This window comes from Schistocerca cancellata, chromosome 9 (genome assembly GCF_023864275.1).
Source record: "Schistocerca cancellata isolate TAMUIC-IGC-003103 chromosome 9, iqSchCanc2.1, whole genome shotgun sequence".
In the NCBI taxonomy this organism is placed as follows: Eukaryota; Metazoa; Arthropoda; class Insecta; order Orthoptera; family Acrididae; genus Schistocerca; species Schistocerca cancellata.
The window spans coordinates 191167774-191195329 of record NC_064634.1 but is presented as its reverse complement, the minus strand read 5'-3'; the positions used below and the strand labels follow the sequence as shown (position 1 = coordinate 191195329).

At 37.7% G+C, this 27556-nt stretch overlaps 1 protein-coding gene across 6 annotated transcripts in view; it reads right to left on the bottom strand.

Annotated features, from left to right (window-relative positions):
- Positions 1–1549: 1549 nt before the first annotated feature.
- LOC126101159 (calcium uptake protein 1 homolog, mitochondrial) overlaps positions 1550–27556 on the bottom strand; it is a 207999-nt gene continuing 181992 nt past the window's right edge. For all 6 annotated transcript variants that reach the window (XM_049911852.1, XM_049911854.1, XM_049911851.1 and 3 more), the window contains 6 exons: positions 12109–12269; positions 10307–10423; positions 6478–6602; positions 6235–6362; positions 5802–5891; positions 1550–2546 (listed from right to left, as the gene is read on the bottom strand). In XM_049911852.1, coding sequence (XP_049767809.1) covers positions 2392–2546; positions 5802–5891; positions 6235–6362; positions 6478–6602; positions 10307–10423; positions 12109–12269 — 776 coding nt within the window. In that variant the 3' untranslated portion in view covers positions 1550–2391. The remainder of the gene's footprint in view (positions 2547–5801; positions 5892–6234; positions 6363–6477; positions 6603–10306; positions 10424–12108; positions 12270–27556) is intronic.

The following is a 27556-nucleotide window of genomic DNA, read 5'->3' as shown; positions in this document are numbered from 1 at the left end:
GTCAAACAATGGAAAATCCAAGCTGAAATACCAACAATATTACAAAAAGGATAGCCTGTTACTCACCTTAAAGATGAAAAGAAAAGGAAGATGAAAAGAAAAGGAAACACACACACACACACACACACACACACACACACACACACACACACACACACAATTCATACAAGCAGGCACACCTCATGCATACATGACCGTTCTCTCTGGTTGCTGCAGCCAGAATGCAGTGCCATCATGTCGAGTGGGAGCAGCAATCTGGAGTGGGGGCAGAAAAGGGAGAGGGACAGCACGTTACGAGTTGGGGAAGAGGAGTCAGCACTGCCTGAATGAGCATGCAGGACCTATATGGTGCCCAGACAAGGTTCTGGCTCGTGTCGAGAGGCTGTGGGGCATGGGGAACAGAAAAGGACAGCAGAAGAGAGGTGAAAAGACCAGTGGTGCTGGCACAGAGCAGAACACTATGAGGGTGGGGGACATGAATTTGGAGGAGGCAATATGACAGAGGGGTTGGAAACTGCTGGGTGGAGAATGAGGCCTTAGGTCAAGGCCACAGTGATTTTAGGAGTGGAGAATGTGTCATAAGGATAGCTCCCATCTGCGCAGCTCAGAGAAGCTGGTGGTAGAGGGCAGGATTCAGATAATCTAGATTGTGAAGCAGCCATTAAAATTGAGCATGTTATGTTCTGCTGCATTTTGTGCCACAGGATGGTCCACTTTTCTCTTGGTCACAGTTTGGCAATGGGTGTTCCTGGTAGATAGAAGGTTGGTAGTCCTACCAATATAAAAAGCTGTGCAATAATTGCAGCATAGTTGGTATACGACATGGCTGCTTTCGCAGGTGGCTGAGCCTCTGACGGGGTTTGATAAGTATGAGAGGATAGGAATAGGAAGTGCTGGGTGGATGGATTGGGCAGGTCTTGCACCTGGAACTTCCTCAGGGATGTGATCACTGTGGCAAGGGGTCGGGACTGGGAATGGCACAGGGGTGGATGGGCAATGAAATATCACTTTAGAGTGGCTGCGAGAATCTTGGTTAGGATGTCCCTTATTATCAGGGCATCATTGTAGATAATCAAAGCCCTGACAAAAAGTCATCCAGCCATAGATAATTTGTGCTACACAAGTGAAGCTGGAGTGTGTCACTAGCAAGAAACTAAATACAAGTTTTTGTGCTATGTATTATTCATAATTGGTTAAATATCAGTGCTTTCAGTGTACACACAATTTATCTATGTTTACAATTTGTTTATTTTGTTTTTAGGTTTATAACTGTGATTTTGAAATTCCTAGCACTACTCTATACCATTATTCAAGCAGAAACAAATCTACTAAAGTTGCTATCCTAAAACAGAAAATGACATTCCTGACCAGCATATGTCCAAAATATTATAATTATTTGTAACAATCCACTTAGTATTTTAATAGTTGCTACTTTACCTTTATTGTGAAGTTATTTTGATTTATCTGAAATGGTAGAGAACCTGAAAGACCACATGAAAATGGTGCTGTTCTTTTTGTTTTCACACAGAAAATATTACTGAAATGCATATTTAGTATAACAAATTTATTCACATTGTTAGTAGCTAACAGTGAACTTTCCAGTAAATAACAGAGTGAGACAAAGACGACAAATCAACTGCACTGTACACTTTCAAATAAAATTTTAAGTACATTAACAATGTTAAAGTTTAATGAAACACAACTTTAAGCAGTATACAGCAACAACCTGTTTACTTAAAAACAAGGAAAAATACAGAAAAAGAAAATAATTTATAAATGTATTAAATTCATAAGATTTTATTTACACTCAGTTGTTATTTTCTAGAGTTTTGTGCAGTTACCAATATGGTATATTCTAACAGCAAACACTGTTGCAAAGCTGTTCGGTGTGAACTATTCTGAACCACAACACTGTGCTCTTGGTAGCAAAACAGGAAGATGTCAAAAGGAAGTAGATGAATTATCATCAGTTATGCGTAAGTTAACTTAATTAACTTTGTTAATTTAGTTCCTTGAATTAAGCTTTAATTTATCTCCCACTTCTATGAAATACATGCTGCTCTTGCTAATGTGAGAGTAAGTACACATCTGATACCAGAAGCAACTCCAGTCATGGAGTGCAGATCACAATGAATGCTGGTGGTACAGTCTGCACGGTACGAAGAAAAATCCTACACATATGCTGTACCTTCCATGACTGCTACGTAGCAATATTTAATGCAATTGTTGTCTTTATGGGGTCTACTTTCCCCACCAGCTATCATTTGTATTCATCACTCTCACACATCTCATATGTGCAATATATTTTAAGTGAAGGAAGACATTAAGTACAAGAAACACAACAATCATTTTTCTGCAGATGGTAGCAGGAGAGATTCCAAGCGAATTTTCTTAGATGTCGAGCAGTGTTGGTTTTGTTTCACGAGCACATTTTGTCACGGACTGTATGAGTTTTACAAATCCAGTGTCCTTTGGTTTTTCAAGACCTCTGAGAAGCCTGTTCTTCATCACAGAGACAAACTCACGGTTACTCAGTTGACCATCCACTGTAAAAAAAATAGGTGAAATCACTTTTAGAGTTTTTTGTTTTTACAAGTAATATTGTGTTACAAAGATCACATAACAGTAGAGATATTCAAATCATAAACAATGAACAAAACAATTCTTAAAAGCTTTCCCAGTAATCCATTGACATACTGGGTTGTTGGGTATCTTGCTGGATATCAGCGTCATTCAAGCACAATATTTTGAGAATGTGACTTGAGATCCTCATCATGAAAGAGCAGTTAAAAATGGAAGGGGAAGGCTATAGGTAAAAATACTGGACCCGAACACTCGATGAGCATCTGAATAAGATAATAAGTCACACTGTCGAAATACTGTGCATGAATGATGGTGATATCTGGCATAATACCTAACACCTCACGATATCAATGAATAACACACATTTATATCAAGTTTTTTACTATGGTGTTTTGATAATAAAGAACAGTTCATTTATCCAATTAGAATCATTTTATTTTCATATCTGTTCACTTGAAAAATTAAGTCACTGATTCTAGCAAGGACTGTGATACATAATTGTGTTACCGAACAAAGCTAGACAACCCAAACCCTAAAATTTTGAAATTATGTATATTAATTACAGAAGAACCTTAAGCATGTGTTTTCCTTCAACAGTGTAGGTGCAAAGAAAAGAAAAGATGATCTGCATCTACTGCTTTCACTATCTTCAGCCTATCATAATTTTTATAGTGGTTGTAGTAGTTTTATTTTCAATGAAAAGCATTTGCTACCACAAAATAGTTTAATTGTGAGGGCACACAATGAGCAGTGGGAGTATTTGAAAGTTTATTGGCACATAAGTTTACATTAAAATACCATCAATTACATGTCGAAACTATGAAAGGCTCTTGTGCCTGATCAGGGTGAAGGCCTGAGATCTTGAGGTCTTCATGCAGGTTGTCAAGCTATCACCGCCTTGGTCATCCTGCTGGCCATTTCCCATTTACATTTAGGTTGAAACTAGTCTTTGTCACTGTTTTCTCGTCTGCTCTAAGCCTGTACCAATGTAGGTGGCTTTCTTTCATTTTGTCTACTATTGGTGCACCACTGTACAGCCTGCGATCTTCATTATTTGTGACGTGGTCATGCAATGTTAATCCCAATGTCTACCTAAGCATTTTCATCTCCATCACATCAAGTCTTTGCTCTAATTCCTTTGTTGAAGGCCAGCATTCAGCCTCATACAGTGCAACTGGATGGATTACCGATCGATATACTTTTGATTTGAGCCTGTTTTGTGTTGCATAGTACTGCAGTAACAGAACACCATTTGAGCCCCACGCTGCTAAGGCAGTTGGAGATTTCTGCAGTGAGATTTCCATCGGCAGCAATTGTCGAGCCCAGGTACTTAAAAGTCCTTGCTGTTGGGAGGTCAACACCATTGATTCTGACGGTTACAGAATCATTTAAATCTGTGAAAAGGTAATATGTTTTCAACACATTGAGCTGTGGTCCTACATCTGGAAGGTGGTCATTCCAGGCTTGAACTTGAAGTTGTAAATCATTCTTATCTTCACTGGCCAGTAGCACATCACCAGCATACAGTAATGTCCAGGGTGAGGTTTCCCGCAGATTTTTTGTGATGGTATCTATGACAGTGATAAAGAGTAGCGGGGAGAGAGTAGATTCCTGATGAACTCCCTCGGAAATAGGGAAGTCATCAGATAGTCTGGCAGCTGACTGCGTCCGGCTCCTCGGGTTCTGGTAGAGTAGTCTGACCCACCCAACGAGCTCTTCATGTACTCCATGCTTTCAAAGGGCAATTATGATTTAATGTCTGATTGACAAAAAGGTCATTAGAAACTGAGGCCAAGCCCGGCTGGGTTGAGGACAGGGGAGGAAATCAGTTTCCTCCTTTTCTTGTTGGAAACCATAAGAAACTTAAATCTGTATGGTATACAAAGATTTGAGCCCAGTTCCTTGACAATCTAAGTCTTATGCTTCTAACACTATGCCACCTCACCCAGTTTCAATGATTGATTTCATTGCTACTTCATTCTTCGTGTGAAGGGGTGGACCACACTACTGATACACAATAGCAAATTGCAAGGCAATCAGCTGACTTGTTTTTAAAATGGTTCATACATTGTCAAAGAATGAATGTCTTTTTTTAAAAAAAATTGATAGCTGTTCACATTTAACAAATTCTGAAGCCATATTTCACAAATTTTTTGTAGTTAATTGTTCAAATAGCAAATGCTGAATTCTTTCTTCAGATGTCTATGTCACCCAGTCATTTAATATTAGTTCCTCACTGAAACTTTTCAGTGTACCCTCATATGCTGTTGGCATAGTCTAAGAAACACTACTGTTTGCAGACGTATCACATCTGTGAGCTCACAGTTGACTTAACGAACCAAGATAAATCTAGACCAAAATTTTGAAGCCAGCAAATGAACCATATTGTCATTTTTTTATGTGAGCAGTTTCTTAGCACACTTGTTAAATATGGAAATGATAAGTTATTACATTCCAGCTACCGACTTCAACTTCACTGTCATGATTAATTTCAATTAAGCACTGCAACTATCAAACCTGAGTTTCAATGTCCCCCACTGTGTGGGTTGTGAGGCTGCGGCTGTTATTTCTTGGATACAGGAAGGAGGTGGTGGAGATAAGACAGCGGGTAGGAGGATGTGAACAGAGAGAAGGGAGAGTGGGTGATGGACAAAGAGAGAGGGGAAAGAGAAAATGGACAAAGTAAGGGGGAAGATGGAGAATAAGATGTATATCCAATTCCCATACACATTAAGCAATTGCAAAACTTTGCCAGGTTCACTAGTAGTAGTAGTAGTAGTAGTATCAAAAGGAAAATTCTTTCAAAGAAACTATAAAATTATAAAACAGAATAACTGGCCAGCACTACCTTCTGGACAAGTGTCAATAATGCTGATAGACACACATAAAAGTACACACTTTATCCCTGTTTTCAAAACTAATAATTCCTTCCCTGTGGAGGAAAGTACGATAAATTGTAGAAAGCTCCATCTATAGTGATAACAAAGGTTAACAGTTTGACATTCAGATTTCTTTTCCTTTTTGTAAATTCTGTGTATGTTATAATGTTCTGTGATCAAGTGTCATTACTGCAAAGGTCCAAATTGATAAAAAATAACTGGTATCAATGTATTTAAGTCATAGGGAAAATTCCATACTTATGCAGCAAAAACCCATCATAGGTAACAAGAAGAGACTCTAATCTTCTTAACTCATATTTTAAAATAGTTGATACTTACAGTTTTCATCAAAAATAGTAAATACCACATCTATAACATGGTCAGACAGGTCAACATGTGCAACAGTTTTGGCCACATGTTTTAGAGTTGCTGTGAAATGGAAAGATGTTCATTAGAAGTTTGATTTTAGAGTTCTATACTTTATAACTAGTAAAGTTAGACACTTGAATTAAGGTTCTAAGGAGCTTCTATTAGAAATGTTTATAAACTGTGAAAAGTATAATAGTATCTCTCCACTAACAACATTGATGCTGTTTGGTTTTAATCAATAATTCATTAATGAAAAGTTAAAAGTTACATTTTTTGAAGATCTTAACGGAAACGAATGTTCAATCTCAGGATAGTATAAGATTGTAGCTCTCTACACCAAACACTATTAGCATTTTTGCTCCACTTGCATGTTAAGTAAAAGATACAAATCTCTGTCAGTTACCTTGGTCAATTGAGGCACCAGCAATGTGATAGAAAGTTAGTGCAGTGTCCACATCATTTATATTATTCAAGAAATGGAAAAACTTGAGATAATCATCTTTGCTTATGCCTTTTGCATTTTCTTTGAACCTGTAATGAACAACAGTACTATGAAACATCAGTATAAACAATGATTTTTATCATTACATAATTCATGATTGAAAACATCAAATATTTGGAATGAACTTAACAAGTGTGTTCTTACGCTTTTTTAACCCTTTTCAGCATTCTCGTTTTCTTTTTTTGTGGATAACCAGCATACGCCAAAAGTAATTCAGTGAAATCAGCCTCAGATATGTTGCCGTTTTCATCAGGACCTTTCCTTAGAAACTGAAAGAGAACATAAACTAATGAGTACTTCATGCTGGTAGATAGATGGAACTTTCACTGCATATTTAAATATTGCTGCACTCTACACTGAAGATTTTAAACTTAACACCAAACCAAAAGGAAATAAGCCGAGGTCCAAATCACCGATTATGATACAACTGTCTACATTACTATGTAAAAAGAACCTAGGTAAATGCATAACAATACAACAGAAGGTTGAAGCACTAGAATTAATTAGAATTTTTATGAGATAGTGTAAGATCAATATGTATCTTTCTGCTCTGAGATTCCTTTTTATATTCACGAACACTGCAGGTGCAATATGAAAAACGTGCTTCACGACACAAAAAATGCATGGCTTGTATTATTTCTAAAAGCAGTTACTGTCTTGTTAGGATTTTGAGGTTTGCTTCCAAAATTTATGAGGATTATACATGTACAAAATAAAGGTAAACCCACAGCTGAGATAGAGCAGCAACTATTTAATTGAAAATAGAGTACTGTAAATCTTATTTATGATGTCCTGCTTCTGACAGTGGGTAAAATATTTCTGAATAACGAGGCATACTACATTTATGTTTTCCTTTAAAATCAATCTTTTGATGAATAAAACACTATGCACACAGTTACCTTTAAAGAAACATTTTAATGATAAGCTATAAAACTGAGCACCTGTATCAGCTGCTGATAGCAATGTATTTCATTTTATTATCAGAAGAGGCATATTAGTATGAAGTATTAAATTTTTGCTACTTTTTAAGATCTTAATTCCATCTTCAAATTAATGTAGAGTGACTAAATATCTCTTGTCTGAGCTGTCACGTAAGTGCTGGGCAAAAATCACTGTGCAAGTTTAAGTGTAATATATAAGTTTCCATTGGACAGGCCAGTACACTATGAATAATAAAACATGTAATGTGTAACCCAACTGATATAAAATTGTCTGAATATTTGCAAACGTTTGGCTCCAGAGCAATAATTGTAATTTGTATAATATTGAACTGACTTTATCGAAACAACTGCAACTAAAATCACACAGGCACCTGAAAATTCACAAAAGCATGAGAAGAAGAACAAGAACAGAAAACCAGGCAGGTGCAACTATTTGCTCAATATAATATGAAATACTTTTCATAATAATACTTTTAATTATAATTATTACAGATCTTGATGGAATGTAACATAATGCTTTATGAACTCTTATCGCATATTTGAATCGATTCATCAAACTAAAATTGATAATACATATATCCCTACATGCATAACACACTGAACATACTGTGCACATAACAACATACTTCTGCACTTTCTCCCATTATGGAACAATAACCTGATGCAAGGCAGCAACTCACGATGATCAAGCCCTCATTCTATAGAAAGAGGCAAAGAATGGTAAACCCATTCCATCTACAAAAAGGTCTTTAGAGGCAGAACATAAGCACTGCACTGCTTTGCTCAGAAGAAATAAATAACGTACAATAAAGTTGGTAATAGAATATAATAGTTATGTTTTTAAGAGGAACTTGGCAATTTTCACTCAAGCTACTTCTTTAAATGGAATTTATGTCTCCTTTTTCTGCCTTTTCACATTCTGATTTGTAATGTAACAGGGCATTTTATCAAATATTCTGGTCAACTATGGGTATTCGTATCAGCTAAAGATGACTGTGATAGTGGGGATTTGTTATGTAATGTATAAAACAGAAGCAGATACTGTGCACTCCGGTACAGAGGGTGCATGCAGTGGAACAATGAGGGCAATGGTGAGCAGTCACACGATGCACGGTGTTCACTTGCTGTACAATGCTAAATGTATGCTTTGGCACTTAGGTGGTGTCATGGATGGCTCCGAGTAAGAGGGCTGTCAACAATGTCAACATTTGTGAATATCCAGATTATTTAGTATCAGCTGGGTTAGACATTACATGTTTTAATTTTCATAGTGCACTAGCCTGGCCAATAAAAACAAATGAATCACCTTTATATTAAAAAAGAACTTTGATGTACGGCCTTTGTTAATGTTTGGTTAAATTATTTTGAGTCACCATTGTTGGGATCTGTCATTGTTAGACTCAAAGACTTTAAATACAGACGAGTGCAAATTAGAATTGGGAGTTTATTTAGTAGCTTGAAGTAGTTTTCATGATCTAACATTTCAACATCACCGAGTGAGGATCGAAGTCTAGAAGAAAAGGAAGTTTACAAAATGTGGTGGGATGGAGTAGCTGGACCACCAGAACAATTTCTAAGGACAACTGTTCATCTGCAAGATATATAACAGGTAATTGACAGGTCTAACATGGTGAGAACGTACCAAGCACAGACAGCAGCTCAAATGTGACACTGCAAACCCAGCTTTTTCACCAGAGATCATCATTAAACTACACTGTCCTTGGTACTGTGAAACTAATGACAAAAATAAATTTGAAGTAAAACCCGAAATACACAAATGATGCAAGCTACAATACTAGCTTCCAAATGGACTCTTCACATCCATAAATGAGCTAACAAATTATCAGTGCACTTTCCTTGTGATGTTCACTGGACATACAACTAATAATTATAGACAGAGGAAATGTTAATCCTTTCAACAGCCTCATACAATTTGCAAAAAATAGTTTATGATTCTGCTAGCTATTTCACACTTTACAGTTATACCCCTTTAAAAAGTTACTTTTGGCAGTGTATTTGCACATGCTTAATGATAATCAGGATGACAATGAAATATAGAATCTTAAGGCTATTCATTCTTATCAGTGCCTCAGTTGAAAAAAATTACTATAATCTTTACCATTTATTAACCTTCTTTAAATTGTTATGTTGACTGTTGCTAATGATGTCACCAACTGTGTGACAATTACCATTAATCTGACTGGTGATCAACTTCCATATGTAATACATGATAACTAACATTACATTAAGTTAGCTGGAAACTAGGACACAACTTTAGCCTGAGTGCCAAATGGCTCTGAGCACTATGGGACTTAGCATCTGAGGTCATCAGTCCCCTAGAATTACTTAAACCTAACAAACCTAACTAACCTAAAGGCATCACACACATCCATGCCCATGGCAGGATTCGAACCTGCGACCGTAGCGGTCGCAGGGTTCCAAACTGAAGCACCTAGAACCGCTCGGCCACCCCTGCCAGCCTTTAGACTCATTTTCATTGCACATAAACAGCAGTCAGTAGGACCAAACAACATATAGGACGGGGAGGGGTTCAAATGGCTCTGAGCGCTATGGGACTCAACTGCTGTGGTCGTAAGTCCCCTAGAACTTAGAAATACTTAAACCTAACTAACCTAAGGACATCACACACATCCATGCCCGAGGCAGGATTCGAACCTGCGACCGTAGCGGTCGTGCGGTTCCAGACTGTAGCGCCTTTAACCGCGCGGCCACTCTGGCTGGCGACGGGGAGGGGAGCCAAGGCAGCAGAGAGAGGTAGGTGAAAATGATCAACTTTGGCTTCATACTGTCTTCTTCTTTTTCCTCCTCCTCTTCTATAAGGAGCAGAATTGTTCACCTACCAAAGTGTTGTGGTACAGTTTGAGTAAATTGAAAGAGGCATAGAGTGTCATAAATAATGACCATGTTCTTTCATCTATTAACAGTGAGCAGCAATTTGAAAACTGATACTTACACTCACTTTTACTAATAGCACTAAACTTAAGGAGCCACTGTGATGATTAGGTACTTACCTCAAGACTCAGTATCTCTCTCTGTAATTGTTGTTGGAACTCGAGAAATTTCTCAATAGTCAATTTCTGGTCATGGTTTGGGCCGAAGAAATATGTTGTCAGTGCAGAATTCACACCCTACAAATGAATTTCATGACCGTAAGTAAAACAGATCAAAAAATTTTATTTTGTGAAAATGAATAGGAAATGATGACTGGCTTAACTTTTTATTAAATTTTAAACTTATAAAAATTCAAATTAACATTACCAAACAAACATGACTGTGTTGTTGATGGTTTATTTGATGCACTCTGCATTAGTTATTAAAACAATTAGAGGTTTGATTTCCGAATTACAAATCCATATCATGCCTTCTACAGCAAAGGCAACAATAAGAAGGAAGGAGGTATAGAGTTTATAATGTCCTGTCAATGACATGATTGCTAGAGACAGAGAACACACCTAGATTTGGGACGATGAAGGATATCAGTATATCCTGACATTTGTGTTAACAGGCTTAGGTAAATCAAGGAAAACCAAACCTGGAGGGCCAGATGACAATTTGAACTACCTTCCTATGAAATAAGAGACCACTGTATGAGACCAATATGAAATTGACATCTGGTATTAACAACACGGCTTATCTTCAGGCTACGTACAACAAGCATTATGCATGTGACTACTTTAAATTAGCTAAGTTGCTTTCAAATAATACAAACAATAACAACATAATGATATAGTAGTATCAGATTACACAATTTGAAAACATCTGGTCATGCTGTATATTCCTTCTACAGATTAGCCATCACAGTTCATTCCAGGTATCTGCACAGGCCAGGTGTAAACATAGCATGAAAGTGCCATGATGCTGAAGAAATGATGTTGAGTGCATCCATGACTTTATGACTTAAATGACTGATCAAATGTTTAAAATAACTAATAAAAAAAGTCTTGGAAATTTATGCTGAAATCTGAGAGCTGTATGCAGGCAGCAAGGTGAGTTAAGTGACTCGTTTCTTAACAGAGGCTAGCAGGAGATAGCATAGGTCAATTGTATATGTGTGCACACATATGTACATATATGCATGAGAGAGAGAGAGAGAGAGAGAGAGAGAGAGAGAGAGAGAGAGAGCGAGAGCGAGAGAGAGAGAGAGAGAGGGGGGGGGGGGGGGGGGGGTCTGCAAAATCATTGTTTCATGAAAGAAAAGTTCACTGTGACTAAGCATGAAAATAAAGGGTAACATATGATGAACAGGGTACAGCTCATATGATCTGATCCAAGTTATTTCTATTTGAACAATGGAAAGTCCATGTCAGAATATCAAAAATATTATGAAAAGGATAGACTGTTACTCACCATAAAGATGACATGCTGAGTCGCAACACACACACACACACACACACACACACACACACACACACACACACATACAAGGAAGCACATTTCATGGACACATGAGCACTACCTCCCGCTGCTCCAGCTCACATATAAGTCTTTTCGTTATGCCTGTCTGCAACTCAATGTGTAATCTTTACAGTGAGCACAAATCTGGCCTTTTCATAATACTGTTGTTTGTATCTGCATTACTAAGAAGAAACTACAATCACGTACCAAGAATATTAGTTTATTACTATCGTCATATGCACATAAATAAAACAATTTACCAATTAGGAACCAACATGTGTTATTTCTCTCAGTGCAGTTTGTTTCTAGTCTAATATGTATAAACAGAGTGTGACAATATTTTCTACTGGGAAGAAACAAATACAATTTACTTAATGCTTAACATATCATGAAAAGTACAAAACTATAATCATATAACCTTGAAAGTGTTTCCAGTGTTGGCATGATCCCTATGTCGGCTGCCAATGCTCGTCTGCTGTCGAATGAGTGTAGCCACCTTTTCAAATTCTTCTGAATCAACATCCCCATCACCATTCAGATCGAACATACGGAAGGCAATCTCAAAATGTCGCCGTGACGCTGCACGATAAGAAATTATAGTGTAAGCATAGAATAAAGCATGTAACAAGTAACCAATCACTATGCAACCCAGTCATAGTGAGAGACTGTGTTGACAATTGTACTGCACTGTAAGGATACCTACAGATGCTTAGACTTAAACCCTGCTCACAACACACACACACACACACACACACACACACACACACACACACACACACACACACGTACTGTGACATTCTCAGTACATAATATTCTTTTATTTTTTTATAAAAGCAAACTAGCAACAAACATGATGAATATAATAATTAGTAGATATTCTTCCCAATTCATTGGATATGTCGGGATTTAATATATGTCGCTGCGAGGCAACTTGATTGTTGCTGAAAAAAGAATAAAAAAAGGGGGGGGCAAATTCACCTAATATCTGAAGAGAAGAAGAAGAAGAAGAAGAAGAAGAAGAACATGATGAAGAAGGGGGAAAATCTGAATGAATATTTTTCAGGTATATCAAATAAAAGAAAAAGTACAAAAAAAAAAAATTCACTAGATCAAATGTTACGGTGTTCTTGTAAAAAGATTACAATATGGCACGTACAATGGTGGTGGTACCCATCACACAGTATAAATATCAGGAAAACAGGACACAAAAATTAATAAATACGTAGATGAAGCACTAGTTTGCATACTTAAAGAATGCATAAGCAGTTAAAAAGCCCCATTAACTGAGATAATTATTTTTGATACCATCAATGACTTTCCACACAAAGTGAGACATGGGAGAAAATTGTTTTTGCTGATTACAACACTCCAGAAGTCTTAATAGAGAAAGACAATAAAACCCTACAGGTTGTTTATAATTAGTCACCATCATGAAATAAAGTTACACTGAATATAGAAATCAGACAAGGTGAATTTCTGCTTACATATGGAAAATAATTCTGTAAAATGAAATGTAGATGAAAATTTCATACGCTACATAACAGAAGTTTTAGGAATTAACACTCACTGTCACCTGAAATGGAATGAACACACAAATACACTAGCAAAGAAAATGTCAGCAGTATGCTATCCTCTTATATTTTTGTGATCACTGTGTAACAGACAACACCTTATAGTTACATACTATTCCTAACCACACTCCACGTTTAGCTATGGAATCATTTTTTGGAGTCCCATACACAAAACATGCAGAGTGTCTTCAAAACGACAGTAAACGGCCATTAGAATAATAACTAAAATTAGTAACTGAACTCACTGTAAAGATATGTTCTAACAGCTGCAGTTCTCCCTGCACCATGTGAGTATATCTACCAATTCATTATGTACATCATGAAGAACATCAGTAATTATCTCACAAAGAGCAGCATTCATGAACAAGAGCCAGACTAAAATTGTACAATAAACTGTCCAAGGAGTTCAAAGAGAGAAATAAAATTTAATTACTTGCAAATCAGTAAAAGCTTACCTCTTAAATAATTCCTACTAAAAAAGTCAAGGATTATTTAGATAACACAGAACAGAAAACGATAAAAATTAACACTATTTACTAATGAACAACTGTCATTTTACAGTAAACTGTCATAGTTTAATGATTCTTACTGTAAAATCATATGCTTAGCGTCTGTGATGGACTGTTCTAAACCCTTTCCATTTTCTGGAGTTCAAAATTTAAGTCATTGTGGTGAGATAGGTGACGTACTGACTCATCTTTTTCAGATGGGTGAAAGGGACAACATGAAGAATTCAGTAGAATGGCAGAAGTATCATCAGCGTCCTGATGCCAGCTGACAAAGTTTGTGTGTGTGTGTGTGTGTGTGTGTGTGTGTGTGTGTGTGTGTGTGTGTGTGTGTGTGTGTGTGTTACAGACAGTTGTGTGATGTAATAAAATGAATAGTGTTACAAGTATTTTTATTTTTGCAAGATGTCTTATATATAATAATTTTGTAAATGATCTGTGGAGGAATAAACAACTATCTACTTGATTAACAAACTAAATCACTTTGTTCTGTATGCAAATTTGCATGGGGCAGCAACATATTTTTTGAATCCTAATCACACTCTTGAGATTTTACACAGTTTATTAATATTCTGCAGATTTAATCTCTTGGCAAATGGTAGACAGAAGTATCTCATTTGTTTATGTATTTAAGAATCAATGAATGTGGCATTTGCACTGAAAAATAAGAAAGATCAAGGATTAATGCCCCATTGGTGATGAGACTACAATAGAGCAAATATCAGCTCTAAATTCACAAGGATGGGGAAGAAAATTGGCTGTGTGTTTGTCAAATGAATATCTCCAGCATTTGCTTTCACTGATTTGTGGAAACCACAGAAAACATAAATGTATATGTCTGGAGACGGAGGAGGAGAGAGTTTGAGCCCTACTCATCCCAAATGGGAGCCCATTGTCTTAAGTGCTGCACCTCTTCATTCAGTTTGACCTGCTGAATAAAGACTGTATGCAACGTTGTAAATTACTAAACAAGAGTAGAGGACTTTCTGCCCATCAGTATTCTTGAGAAGTAGACTAGCCTGGTAGGAGGCTAACCTGACAGTGTAATGTCCCACCAGCTAGTGAGAAGTTAAAAATGGTTTAAATACCTGAGAATATCTTGTCTTCGGTGTCCCTCCACGACTGCATACATGAGCTAAAATATGCTTGTTCAAGAATTACAGGATACCATAATGGATTTCACTACAATGATGTAGGGCTCAACTGAAGTAAAGTAAGTACATAGATTTATTCACTTCAAAACCTGTATCTTATGAGCTCATGATCAATCTTCGATGTAATAAGTCTTCTTGTTACTACTAGAGCTTACTGATGGTAGCACATACTACACTGGCGATATTAAATAGTCCAGATGCAGTAATTTGATAGAAATACATGTGTGAGGTCCACTGCATTGTTCAACACTAATAATCAACACAGTATGAATATAAAGTCACATATCATTCTGCCTTTTGCGATATTAAGTCAAACTGTTTAACACTCTGAAATAATCCGTCACTGCATTGTTCTAATATGCTGTTTTAGACAATCTCCAACACATGAGTTGCTCTATTGTAAATCCAAACCCGAATCATGCACCAAGAACGTATCTGAACTGTATGCACAGATCTGTCCTCTAGTGGGTCCTACACTCATCTGCCCCAACAATACTCGAGGCCGAATATTTATACTCTTCCTACAAAGTAATACTGGTTATAATAATGCAAAACATAATTTATAATATGAAATAGTTTAACAACATTATCAAACACTCTATAATATTCCCTACTTTGCTAGAACAAGTTTAACACATGTTCTAAACACGTAAAAATCACATTAATATTGAAATTGCAGAAATAAAGCATTCTAACAATGCTGAACAATCAATTATCTATATTTCGTTGATTAGTCTCGAGATTTAATTCCTACTATTTACAGATGATGTGAACGAAATATATTATTCTTTTATCTAAACATTTTCCATATATTAATTTACTGAATCTGATTATTTATGGTACAAAGGGTATTGTAACTACTATTGTTTTGTATCGCTATTATTCTTCTAAAAGCCTTTTTCCTATTATCGAAAAGTAATTGAATTTAATTATAGCTGGAGATTAAGAGTATTGACCTAGTAATACATAAGGCAGGGGTGGTAACCATAAGCCTGGAATGTTACAACACGAAGGCAAGTTGGATGAACAAGAAGAGTTATTTGTTCAAAGTGTTGAAGAAAATATGTGACATTATGATTTAAAAAAAAAAAAAACTATTAAGATGATACTACAGTGTCACATATGTGCAAATATATCAACAACTGCAAATCTTTATTCTTTTACATAAACTTGAGATGCCATTACATACAGCACAAATATCAGTAAAAGTTAATTAAAGGCAGTGTCAAAATTGACTGGTCACAACGGAGAAAGGGAAAATACTGTAGTTATCCTTGTAGTCAAGAAAATGTACAAACTGCAGTTTATAAACAATTCACATTATATCTGCTTCCAAGAAAGTAACTGCTTACTGAGTTTTCAGCAGTTTGGCTTTCAGAAATGGCAATGTATAAATCAGGCCTTGTGTATAGTTTTGTATGAAATCTATAATGCATTCAATGAAAGAAAACATACAACACTAGTATTCTTTCATCTCATACAGGCCTTTGACCTCATCAACAAAGCACTACTTCTAGGGGAAAAAAACCAGAACTAGACAAACAATGCAATGAGTGGGTTAAATGGTATCTTTTGGACAGAGTTACAAGAAGTCATATTTACGTTAAATATGGTGAAAGTACTTAGTCAAACGACTAAGTACTAAGACAAAGAACTAACCAAGGTTCTATACTCGATGCAGGTCTGTTAATTACATTTATAAATGAACTGCAGGAAGGTTTACCATTAATGTTTGCTAGTATCACTAGTCATTACGGCGTACATTATAATTAATTCACTTTACTCATGAACTCAAAACTATAATTGATGATACAAACTGCAAGCTAGTAAATAAATTAAATACAAACAAATAGCTACTAAATAAAGACAAAACTGTGGACATAAATTTTTGATTATCACAAAAGGTACAATCTATGGAAGGCAATGTATCTATACCACTTCTGCTTCATTAGGACCCTTGAGGATCACGTGTGGCTTGTTTTGCATGTCTCCTTTCTTCTCAATACCTCTTCATTCTCTCGCTTCTTCTGTTTCTTTCTTCTTCTGTTAAGACAACTTTGATTTTAGTGTCTGGTCACCTGTGACCATCCACCAACCCTTTATACTTCTCCCTGTCCTGTACTACTACCTGAAGATTCCTTTCTTTTATTCCTTTGTTTAGTGTCTGGTCACCTGTGACCATCCACCAACCCTTTATACTTCTCCCTGTCCTGTACTACTACCTGAAGATTCCTTTCTTTTATTCCTTTGTTTCCCATATGACATGTTGCATTCCATATTTTCTTAGTCAACCTCTCCTCATCCATCTTCATGATGTTCCCAACAAATTGTAACCACCTCTTCCGTATCTCTCTCAATATGGGTTCAATATTTTCATACAGTTCCTGTCGTGTTCCGTGTATCCAGATATCCTCATGTTTTTTGGTGCCCTATATGTCTCTCAAAATTTTCCGCTCCTCCTTCTCCAGCTGTATATAGGCTCTCTTGTCGAGTGTGATCATTTCCGATGCGTACAGAGCAGCATTTCTTACAGTTGCTGTGTAATGTCGCAATTTGGCATTCCGTGACAGATTTTTCTTGCCGTATGTTGTTTTAAGCCCATACCGAAGCTTCTGCAAAAGCTGTGCCCTTTCTACTGTGATGTATATATGTGCTATACATATGTAAGTAGCCACAAAATTCCTGGGAGTGTGAACAGACAATATCCTGCAGTGGGACATCATACACAAACACGAGTTATTAAACAGATTGGACAGACTGGGCAGTTTGTGCAGTTGCACTGCTAGTGAAATCTGTGAGTAGAAACATTAAAACATGTCTACTTTGCACATTCTGTGACCAGATACTGAATATCATTTTGAGACATCTGGTGCACAGAATTTTTATTAAGCAGAAGCAAATAATTAAGATGGGGAAACAAGTGCCTCTCCCCTCCAACACAAGATATCTCTTCACAGAGCTCAATATATTGCTGGTAACATGTGTCAATAGAAGAGTCTGCTTATTCATGAAAATTTACTCCTCTTAACAAAAAATAAAGATGGCCCCATCATCAAAGCTGTCATTCTTAAGATAATTTTAGACTTGGGCAATGGCTTTGAAAACATCACAGCAGTGTTAGGCACATGGAGAGTACTTATGTGCAAGAAGCTACCTGGATATTTAAAGTTTGTTCAGAAAGGATTCAGGTTCAAAATAAAATTGGTGTTATATGAATACTACTTTTATTCTGTAGAAGAATTTATGAGTGCTAGTATAAAACAATGAAATTTAATGTTCCTAATATATATATATATATATGTGTGTGTGTGTGTGTGTGTGTGTGTGTGTGTGTGTGTGTGTGTTTGTTTTATTTTTATAAATGAAATCAAATCATATCAAAACAACTTTCATGAAGAAATCAATGTGTGGGGCGTCAAAGCTGCAGAATATCATAACAACTCTGAGTATTTTGAAGAGTCTTCTCACAGCACTTTGGTCTGCAACCAAGTGACATTGCAAGCTGAAGGAGAGAATGAAGAAGCAGAATATATGCAAGGAAAGAAGAATACGATAGATACAAGGGGGGTGGGGGGTAGGAAAAAAAAAGACCAAAGAAACAGGAAATCTGTAAGCAAAACAAAGAAGAGCATGTAAAAAAAAAGAATTTATTTATTTATTTAGCAGCTTATGATGTACATCTATGGAGTAAGTCCAAGTACATATTTGCTTTGTCAGTTTTCCAATAAAATACATTACTTTTACTGATTCTAACTATGTTTTGCTAAGATAATTAATAAATTTTAGCAACAACATTTCTGAAAATTAACATCATAATTACCAAATTATAGGTACTGTAAACTGAATGGATTTTATGAGGCATACATAAACTATATACCTAAATTACAGAACATTTAATTGCAATAATTCTATGCTATGGGTCCATCATTTTATATGCACGGTATAATACAGTCACATAGCACATATATATCATGGATCCCATTTTTTTTACATTTATATATTTAAAAAAAATAACAGCAATAATACTGTAGAAAAACAAAATCTTTAGAAAAAACAATGCTGTTAGGAAATTAGGAAGGTTTCTTTTTCTCTATACCTGTGTACATTTTTCTTTTAGTGTACTATGCCTGTTTGCTTCAGTTATTTTCATTTGAAAGAAATTCTCTGATTGAATCTAAAGGAGTTTCTAATAGCAGTTGTTTGATTGACTGTTTAAACTTCTCCTTCGATTTGGCATTAGTGACGTGTGGTGGTAAAGAGTTGTACAACTTTATTGCCTTGTAACCACTGCTGCTCTCATACTGAGTTGTGCTATGCTGCGGAATTCTTAATTTCTTGGTGTTTCTGGTGTGGTGATGGTGTACATCTTCATTTTTGTTGAATTTATATATAAACAAAGATGATGTGACTTACCAAACGAAAGTGCTGGCAGGTCGATAGACACACAAACAAACACAAACATACACACAAAATTCGAGCTTTTGCAACCAATGGTTGCTTCATCAGGAAAGAGGGAAGGAGAGGGAAACACAAAAGGATGTGGGTTTTAAGGGAGAGGGTAAGGAGTCATTCCAATCCCGGGAGCAGAAAGACTTACCTTAGGGGGAAAAAAGGACAGGTATACACTCGCACACACACCATCCGCACATACACAGACACAAGCAGAAATTTGTAAAGGCAAAGAGTTTGGGCAGAGATGTCAGTTGAGGCGGAAGTACAGAGGTAAAGATGTTGAAAGACAGGTGAGGTATGAGCGGTGGCAAATTGAAATTAGAAATTAGCGGGGATTGAGGCCTGGTGGATAACGAGAAGAGTTTAGATTAGAACAGCATGCCACCCTCCACCTTAAAAAACTATCCAATCTCCTGGTTTCATACCTCCAGAAGGGCAACTCACTCACCCTTCACAACCTTTCCAGCAAACCTCAACCTCCTCTCATTGCACACAAACCCAGTCTCTCCCATCTACTCAATCTCCCACTTCCAGCTCCACTCCCTCCAAAACCTCAAAAATCCAATCAACACAATCTGGAACCGCAACACCCCAATTCAGTAGTTAACCTTTCCTCCAAACCTCTCTCCCAATCCGAAACCTCTGTCCTATCCAAAGGCCTCACCTTCAGCCCCACTCCCAGATTTAACCAAACAGCCCTCGTCAAAGATTTACTGTCCTACACCCGTACTCTCTGCTGGAAATATCACTTTGCCACGAAGAAAAATGATCCTAATCCTACTCCTAATGATCCAACTCCCCAAGACACTATCCAAATTGAACCATGCCTGGAACAGTCCCGTCCTCCGTCACAGCGGGACCCACCTCCTCTTCCTCAAAATCACCATCTCCTAACCTTCCAGGAATTTCTGACTTCCAGGCTTGCCTCTCAATCCTTCTTATAAAACCTTAATCCTACTCCCAACATCACCACTGCTGAAGCCCAGGCTATCCGTGATCTGAAGGCTGACCGATCCATCGTCATTCTTCCGGCGGACAAGGGTTCCAAGACTGTGGTACTTGATCGTCGAGAGTATGTAGCTGAGGGACTGCGTCAGCTTTCAGACAACACTACTTACAAAGTTTGCCAAGGTAATCCCATTCCTGATGTCCAGGCGGAGCTTCAAGGAATCATCAGAACCTTAGGCCCCCAACAAAACCTTTCACCTGACCCCACCAACACCCCGCACCCCTACCTTCTACCTTCTTCCCAAAATTCACAAACCCAATCATCCCGGCCGTCCCATTGTACCTGGTTACCAAGCCCCCACAGAACGCATCTCTGCCTACGTAGATCAACACCTTCAACCCATTACATGCAGTCTCCCATCCTTCATCAAAGACACCAACCACTTTCTCGAACGCCTGGAATCCCTAACCAGTCTGTTACCCCCGGAAACCATCCTTGTAACCATTGATGCCACTTCCTTATACACAAATATTCCGCATGTCCAGGGCCTCGCTGCGATGGAGCACTTCCTTTCACGCCGATCACCTGCCGCCCTACCTAAAACCTCTTTCCTCATTACCTTAGCCAGCTTCATCCTGACCCACGACTTCTTCACTTTTGAAGGCCAGACATACCAACAATTAAAGGGAACAGCCATGGGTACCAGGATGGCCCCCTCGTACGCCAACCTATTCATGGGTCGCTTAGAGGAAGCCTTCTTGGTTACCCAGGCCTGCCAACCCAAAGTTTGGTACAGATTTATTGATGACATTTTCATGATCTGGACTCACAGTGAAGAAGAACTCCAGAATTTCCTCTCCAACCTCAACTCCTTTGGTTCCATCAGATTCACCTGGTCCTACTCTAAATCCCATGCCACTTTCCTTGATGTTGACCTCCACCTGTCCAATGGCCAGCTTCACATGTCCGTCCACATCAAACCCACCAACAAGCAACAGTACCTCCATTATGACAGCTGCCACCCATTCCACATCAAACAGTCCCTTCCCTACAGCCTAGGTCTTCGTGGCAAACGAATCTGCTCCAGTCCGGAATCCTTGAACCATTACACCAACAACCTGAAAACAGCTTTTGCATCCCGTAACTACCCTCCCGACCTGGTACAGAAGCAAATAACCAGAGCCACTTCCTCATCTCCTCAAACCCGGAACCTTCCACAGAAGAACCACAAAAGTGTCCCACTTGTGACAGGATACTTTCCGGGACTAGATCAGATTCTGAATGTGGTTCTCCAGCAGGGATACGACTTCCTCAAATCCTGCCCTGAAATGAGATCCATCCTTCATGAAATCCTCCCCACTCCACCAAGAGTGTCTTTCCGCCGTCCACCTAACCTTCGTAACCTCTTAGTTCATCCCTATGAAATCCCCAAACCACCTTCCCTACCCTCTGGTTCCTACCCCTGTAACTGCCCCTGGTGTAAAACCTGTCCCATGCACCCTCCCACCACCACCTATTCCAGTCCTGTAACCCGGAAGGTGTACACGATCAAAGGCAGAGCCACGTGTGAAAGCACCCACGTGATTTACCAGCTGACCTGCCTACACTGTGAAGCACTCTATGTGGGAATGACCAGCAACAAACTGTCCATTCGCATGAATGGTAAGACAGTGTTTGTTGGTAATGAGATCACCCTGTGGCTAAACATGCCTTAGTGCACGGCCAGCACATCTTGGCACAGTGTTACACCGTCCGGGTTATCTGGATACTTCCCACTAACACCAACCTGTCAGAACTCCGGAGATGGGAACTTGCCCTTCAGCATATCCTCTCTTCTCGCTATCCGCCAGGCCTCAATCTCCGCTAATTTCTAATTTCAATTTGCCGCCGCTCATACCTCACCTGTCTTTCAACATCATCTTTGCCTCTGTACTTCCGCCCCGACTGACATCTCTGCCCAAACTCTTTGCCTTTACAAATGTCTGCTTGTGTCTGTGTATATGCGGATGGATATGTGTGTGTGTGCGAGTGTATACCTGTCCTTTTTTCCCAGTAAGGTAAGTCTTTCCGCTCCCGGGATTGGAATGACTCCTTACCCTCTCCCTTAAAACCCAAATCCTTTCGTCTTTCCCTCTCCTTCCCTCTTTCCTGACGAGGCAACTGTTGGTTGCGAAAGCTAGAATTTTGTTTGTTTGTTTGTGTGTCTATCGACCTGCCAGCGCTTTTGCTTTTGTTTGGTAAGTCTCATCATCTTTCTTTATATATATATATATATATATATATATATATATATATATATATAAAATAGAAGGAAACATTCCACGAAGGAAAAATATACCTAAAAACAAAGATGATGTGACTTACCAAATGAAAGTGCTGGCAGGTCGACAGACACACAAACGAACACAAACATACACACAAAATTCAAGCTTTCACAACAAACTGTTGCCTCATCAGGAAAGAGGGAAGGAGGGAAGGAGAGGGAAAGACGAAAGGATGTGGGTTTTAAGGGAGAGGCTAAGGAGTCATTCCAGTCCCGGGAGCGGAAAGACTTACCTTAGGGGGAAAAAAGGACGGGTATACACTCGCACACACACACAAATCCATCCACACATATACAGACACAAGCAGACATATTTAATATATATATATGAGAGAAGGAGAGGGAAAGACGAAAGGATGTGGGTTTTAAGGGAGAGGGTAAGGAGTCATTCCAGTCCCGGGAGCGGAAAGACTTACCTTAGGGGGAAAAAAGGACGGGGGAAAAAAGGACGGGGGAAAAAAGGACGGGGGAAAAAAGGACAGGTATACTCTCGCACACACACACAAACACATATCCATCCGCACATACACAGACACAAGCAGACATTTGTAGAGGCAACTCTTTGCCTTTACAAATGTCTGCTTGTGTCTGTGTATGTGCGGATGGGTATGTGTGTGTGTGCGCGAGTGTATAACTGTCGTTTTTTCCCCCTAAGGTAAGTCTTTCCACTCCCGGGATTGGAATGACTCCTTACCCTCTCCCTTAAAACCCACATCCTTTCGTCTTTCCCTCTCCTTCCCTCTTTCCTGCTGAAGCAACAGTTTGTTGCGAAAGCTTGAATTATGTGTGTGTTTGTTTGTGTGTCTATCGACCTGCCAGCGCTTTTGTTTGGTAAGTTTGGTCTGCTTGTGTCTGTGTATATGCGGATGGATATGTGTGTGTGTGCGAGTGTATACCTGTCCTTTTTTCCCCCTAAGGTAAGTCTTTCCGCTCCCGGGATTGGAATGACTCCTTACCCTCTCCCTTAAAACCCAAATCCTTTCGTCTTTCCCTCTCCTTCCCTCTTTCCTGATGAGGCAACCGTTGGTTGCGAAAGCTAGAATTTTGTGTGTATGTTTGTGTTTGTTTGTGTGTCTATCGACCTGCCAGCGCTTTTGCTTTTGTTTGGTAAGTCTCATCATCTTTATATATATATATATAAAGCTGTAGAAGGTTAGAATCTTACATTTTTTGAAAAGAGGCTTGCAACCATCTCTTGTTCTTTTGTTTCCTATTATTCTAATTGCTCTCTTTTGTAATTTGAATATTTTAATTGCCTCAGTCGAGTGGCCCCAAATTTCTATACCATAGCTCATTATAGCATTGAAGTATGAAAAATACACCATGCGCACATCATCTTCAGTTATTAGTGGCTTAATTTGTCTCAGAGCCAAAACAGCACTGCTAAGTTTATTGCTTATATTGGAAATATGATCTTTCCATCCTAAACAATTGTCCACGGTGATCCCTAAAAATTTAGCACTTTCAACTACTCTTACATCTAGCTCTTGCAAGAGAAAAGGAGAGGGATAAGAGGCAGAAGAAACAAGGTGCAAAAGAAAAAGAATCAGAAAAAGATAGAAAAGGAGAAGGTAAGTGCAAATGACAAACAACAAAGTGGAAGAAACAAAGTTATCAAAAGAACAAGAAAACAAAAAAGAAGAAGAAATCTTGTTCAACAAATAGTGCGTACAACTAAATGCAGCAGAGGTCACATGCAATATACCTGAAGAAACATACAGCACATATGTGAAAAATATCAAGAAATATTATCAACATGAGTGATGGGATCGTTGGAATGTATATAGCAAGATTTTATAATAGTATCAACAGAATTAAATAATGTGCAGTGACATGAAGATTTTAGTATTAAAATGTAGAAACGGTTTCTTATTGTGCATAATGTAAATGAATTAATGGATATTTCTGAAATGGACAGCAGCACAGTTAACACTGTAGAATGTCGTACTTAGTATTAAATATGTAAAGAGTAAAATGTAAGTAGTGAATGAACTTCAATGCACTAGATGCAGCAATGATGTGTTGTACATTTCATATTTCCCCTTTGGCCTTATGTTTACACAGAAGAATATCAAGTGTCATTTTGCCTACGTTTTGCAAGGACTTTTGCAAATTTTGATTCAAGATATCAGTCCTAAGCTTTAAACAGCAGCCTTTATGAAAGTTGGAGCTACAGAGGAGCCACTGTGTTATAATGTGCTATGGTATGTGACATATCCTTGGACAGTGCACCTGACTTGCATCATAGCATTGCCAAGACTCTAGGCCACAAATATTTGTTCAGCATCTCCATGCACCAGGCTGTATCACATCATATCATTTCAATCCACTCAGCTGACAACACAGATTGTCATGCAGACTGATTTATTTTGTGCTTTACTGGGCAGGGCATAAATTTTCTATGAGTATAATATTATAATCAAGAGTAATATGCCACTGGGTGCTTGAAAAAGTATGATGCTGAAAATCTCAAAATATTCAATGACGTCAGTGCATAGCTTTTAATGCAGACAATTATTCCATACCCTCTTAGCTGTTGTAGTTAACAGTGTAAGAAATTGGGGGGGGGGGGGGGGGGGCAACAAAAATGGTAAATATTTGTGATCTGTATAGTTATTGTTAACAAATGAACATATGCTGCATTTTATTATTTAAATATATTCATAAACCATATTGTGACTCAAAATAGAGATTGTACGAAATTTTTCACAGAATAACAAATGACCTACTGATGCCCATAGCCAATGACACTTTCTGAGAAGCTCACATGCACAGATTTCAATCAATAACCTGAGAATCATGTAGCTGTATTCCCTGAAATGTTGTTACATAATAACACTCACAAAAATCACAAATCAATTATATCATTCAGGCTCTTGAAAGGAAAATGCATAAGACTGGAACAATTAAGTAAGTCTACATATAATTTTGTGTGAATGTAGTTCATAGAACATTTCAGCAAATTAAAATATGAAATAAACAGCTACCAGTAACAACCCCCATCAACTGCCAGCTGGGCTCTTTATTTATCAACATTTTCTAGCAGGAGCACCAAGGGAGTTACTACTACCCATCCCCCTGGGGAGGAAAAAATTACTACATCCTGCAGATAAATGGTGCTGCTTTTATCACAGACAATCCTCTGTGGGTTATTCTTCTCTGTGGCAGGAGTTCTGTGTAGCTGAGGAATAAATCAGTTTTATCACTGCAGGTCAGTTATCTTACTTGGAAGACACTATTTTCACAAGTCACTTCAAATTAAAACAGCAGAAGAAAGCAATTTATAACTGCCATGTAATACTGTTTTGTCTTGAGGAAATTTCATTTAATGAAGCAATCAATTTGAAACAAATGGCTACACTCTTATCACTTCACAAAGTAATGTTTCTGATATGTACTAAAGCAAAACAAGTATATATTTTTTTAAAGAGATGCCTTCCAAGAATGGTCAGTAAGAATGCTACTATAATATATACAAACACTGCAATAAACATCACAATTTAAGCTGTAGTGTATTCCTGCAGATCTACTAGTTTTTCTGTTACCTGCACAAATTCATTTTATGCTGAAAATCCAAAAATATTGAAGAAAAGTTTATCTTTTTCATTTGGACAAATGCGTAATCTTACTAATTGAACTACATAATGGACAGGAATATATTGACACAGAACAACAGAAATTATGTTCGTAAATTCAGTAAAGTAATTGTAGTTTCCAACATAGGCATGTTTGTAGTACTATGCCACACAAAACCAATATATTGCAAGAATGCTTGGAATCAACAATTTCTTTCTTTCTTTCTTTGTACCTGTGAAGACCATTCCCACTCAAGACAGCAATGCCATAATCATGGCAGTCTGATCACACCAGTCATATTGTCACAGTGTTCAATAATTTTTTGGAATGAGAAGATGACACTGTTTAGCAGAGAAATTACAAGATGGAAAACAGTGGGGTTATGGTACAAAATATGTAGACTACTCATTCTTAAAAATAGAATTGAAAACATACATTTTTTTATTGTAACATTTATTTACCACACATTAAAGCCAAAATTACAATCAGCCCATAAGATTCAGTCTTGTACGTAATGAAAAGGAAAAAGAAATATGAAAGATAAAAAAGAAAAGGCCAATTAAATGACTAAAATGAGAATCATTATTTCAGATTTTATATAAAATATGCCAATACAGAGCCTGGTTCAGAATCTTAGATTAACAAAATACATACAGGATGATATTTTTCTGAGCATTTAGTTAATTTCATATTCCACTACCGTTCGTTAAGTGCATTCTGACTGTCCACACTTCCATTAGTAAATGAAACTTTCAAACTATACAGAGGCAAAGAGTTTAGCCCAAACTCTTTGCCTCTGTATATGTCTGCTTGTGTCTGTATATGTGTGGATGGATATGTGTGTGTGTGCGAGTGTATACCCGTCCTTTTTTCCCCCTAAGGTAAGTCTTTCCGCTCCCGGGATTGGAATGACTCCTTACCCTCTCCCTTAAAACCCAAATCCTTTCGTCTTTCCCTCTCCTTCCCGCTTTCCTGACGAGGCAACCGTTGGTTGCAAAAGCTAGAATTTCGTGTGTATGTTTGTGTGTCTATCGACGTGCCAGCGCTTTCATTTGGTAAGTCACATCATCTTTATATATGCATGCAGTACTGAAGTTTCATCTGGAGGCCAGCAATTCTGTCTCATACTTTTCTTGTCTTCTTGAGAGAATTTTCATTTTGAAACAAAACCTAATACCATTCTCTCTCTCATTCATTCATCTTGTTATATGGAGAACCTACAGGACTGTGGACAGTGTCATAATACATAAATTAATGAAGAAAAGTTGATTTTAAGAACTGAATTTATGATTAATTGCCGTCAAACTGTTATAAACTACTTATGCTCAACAGACT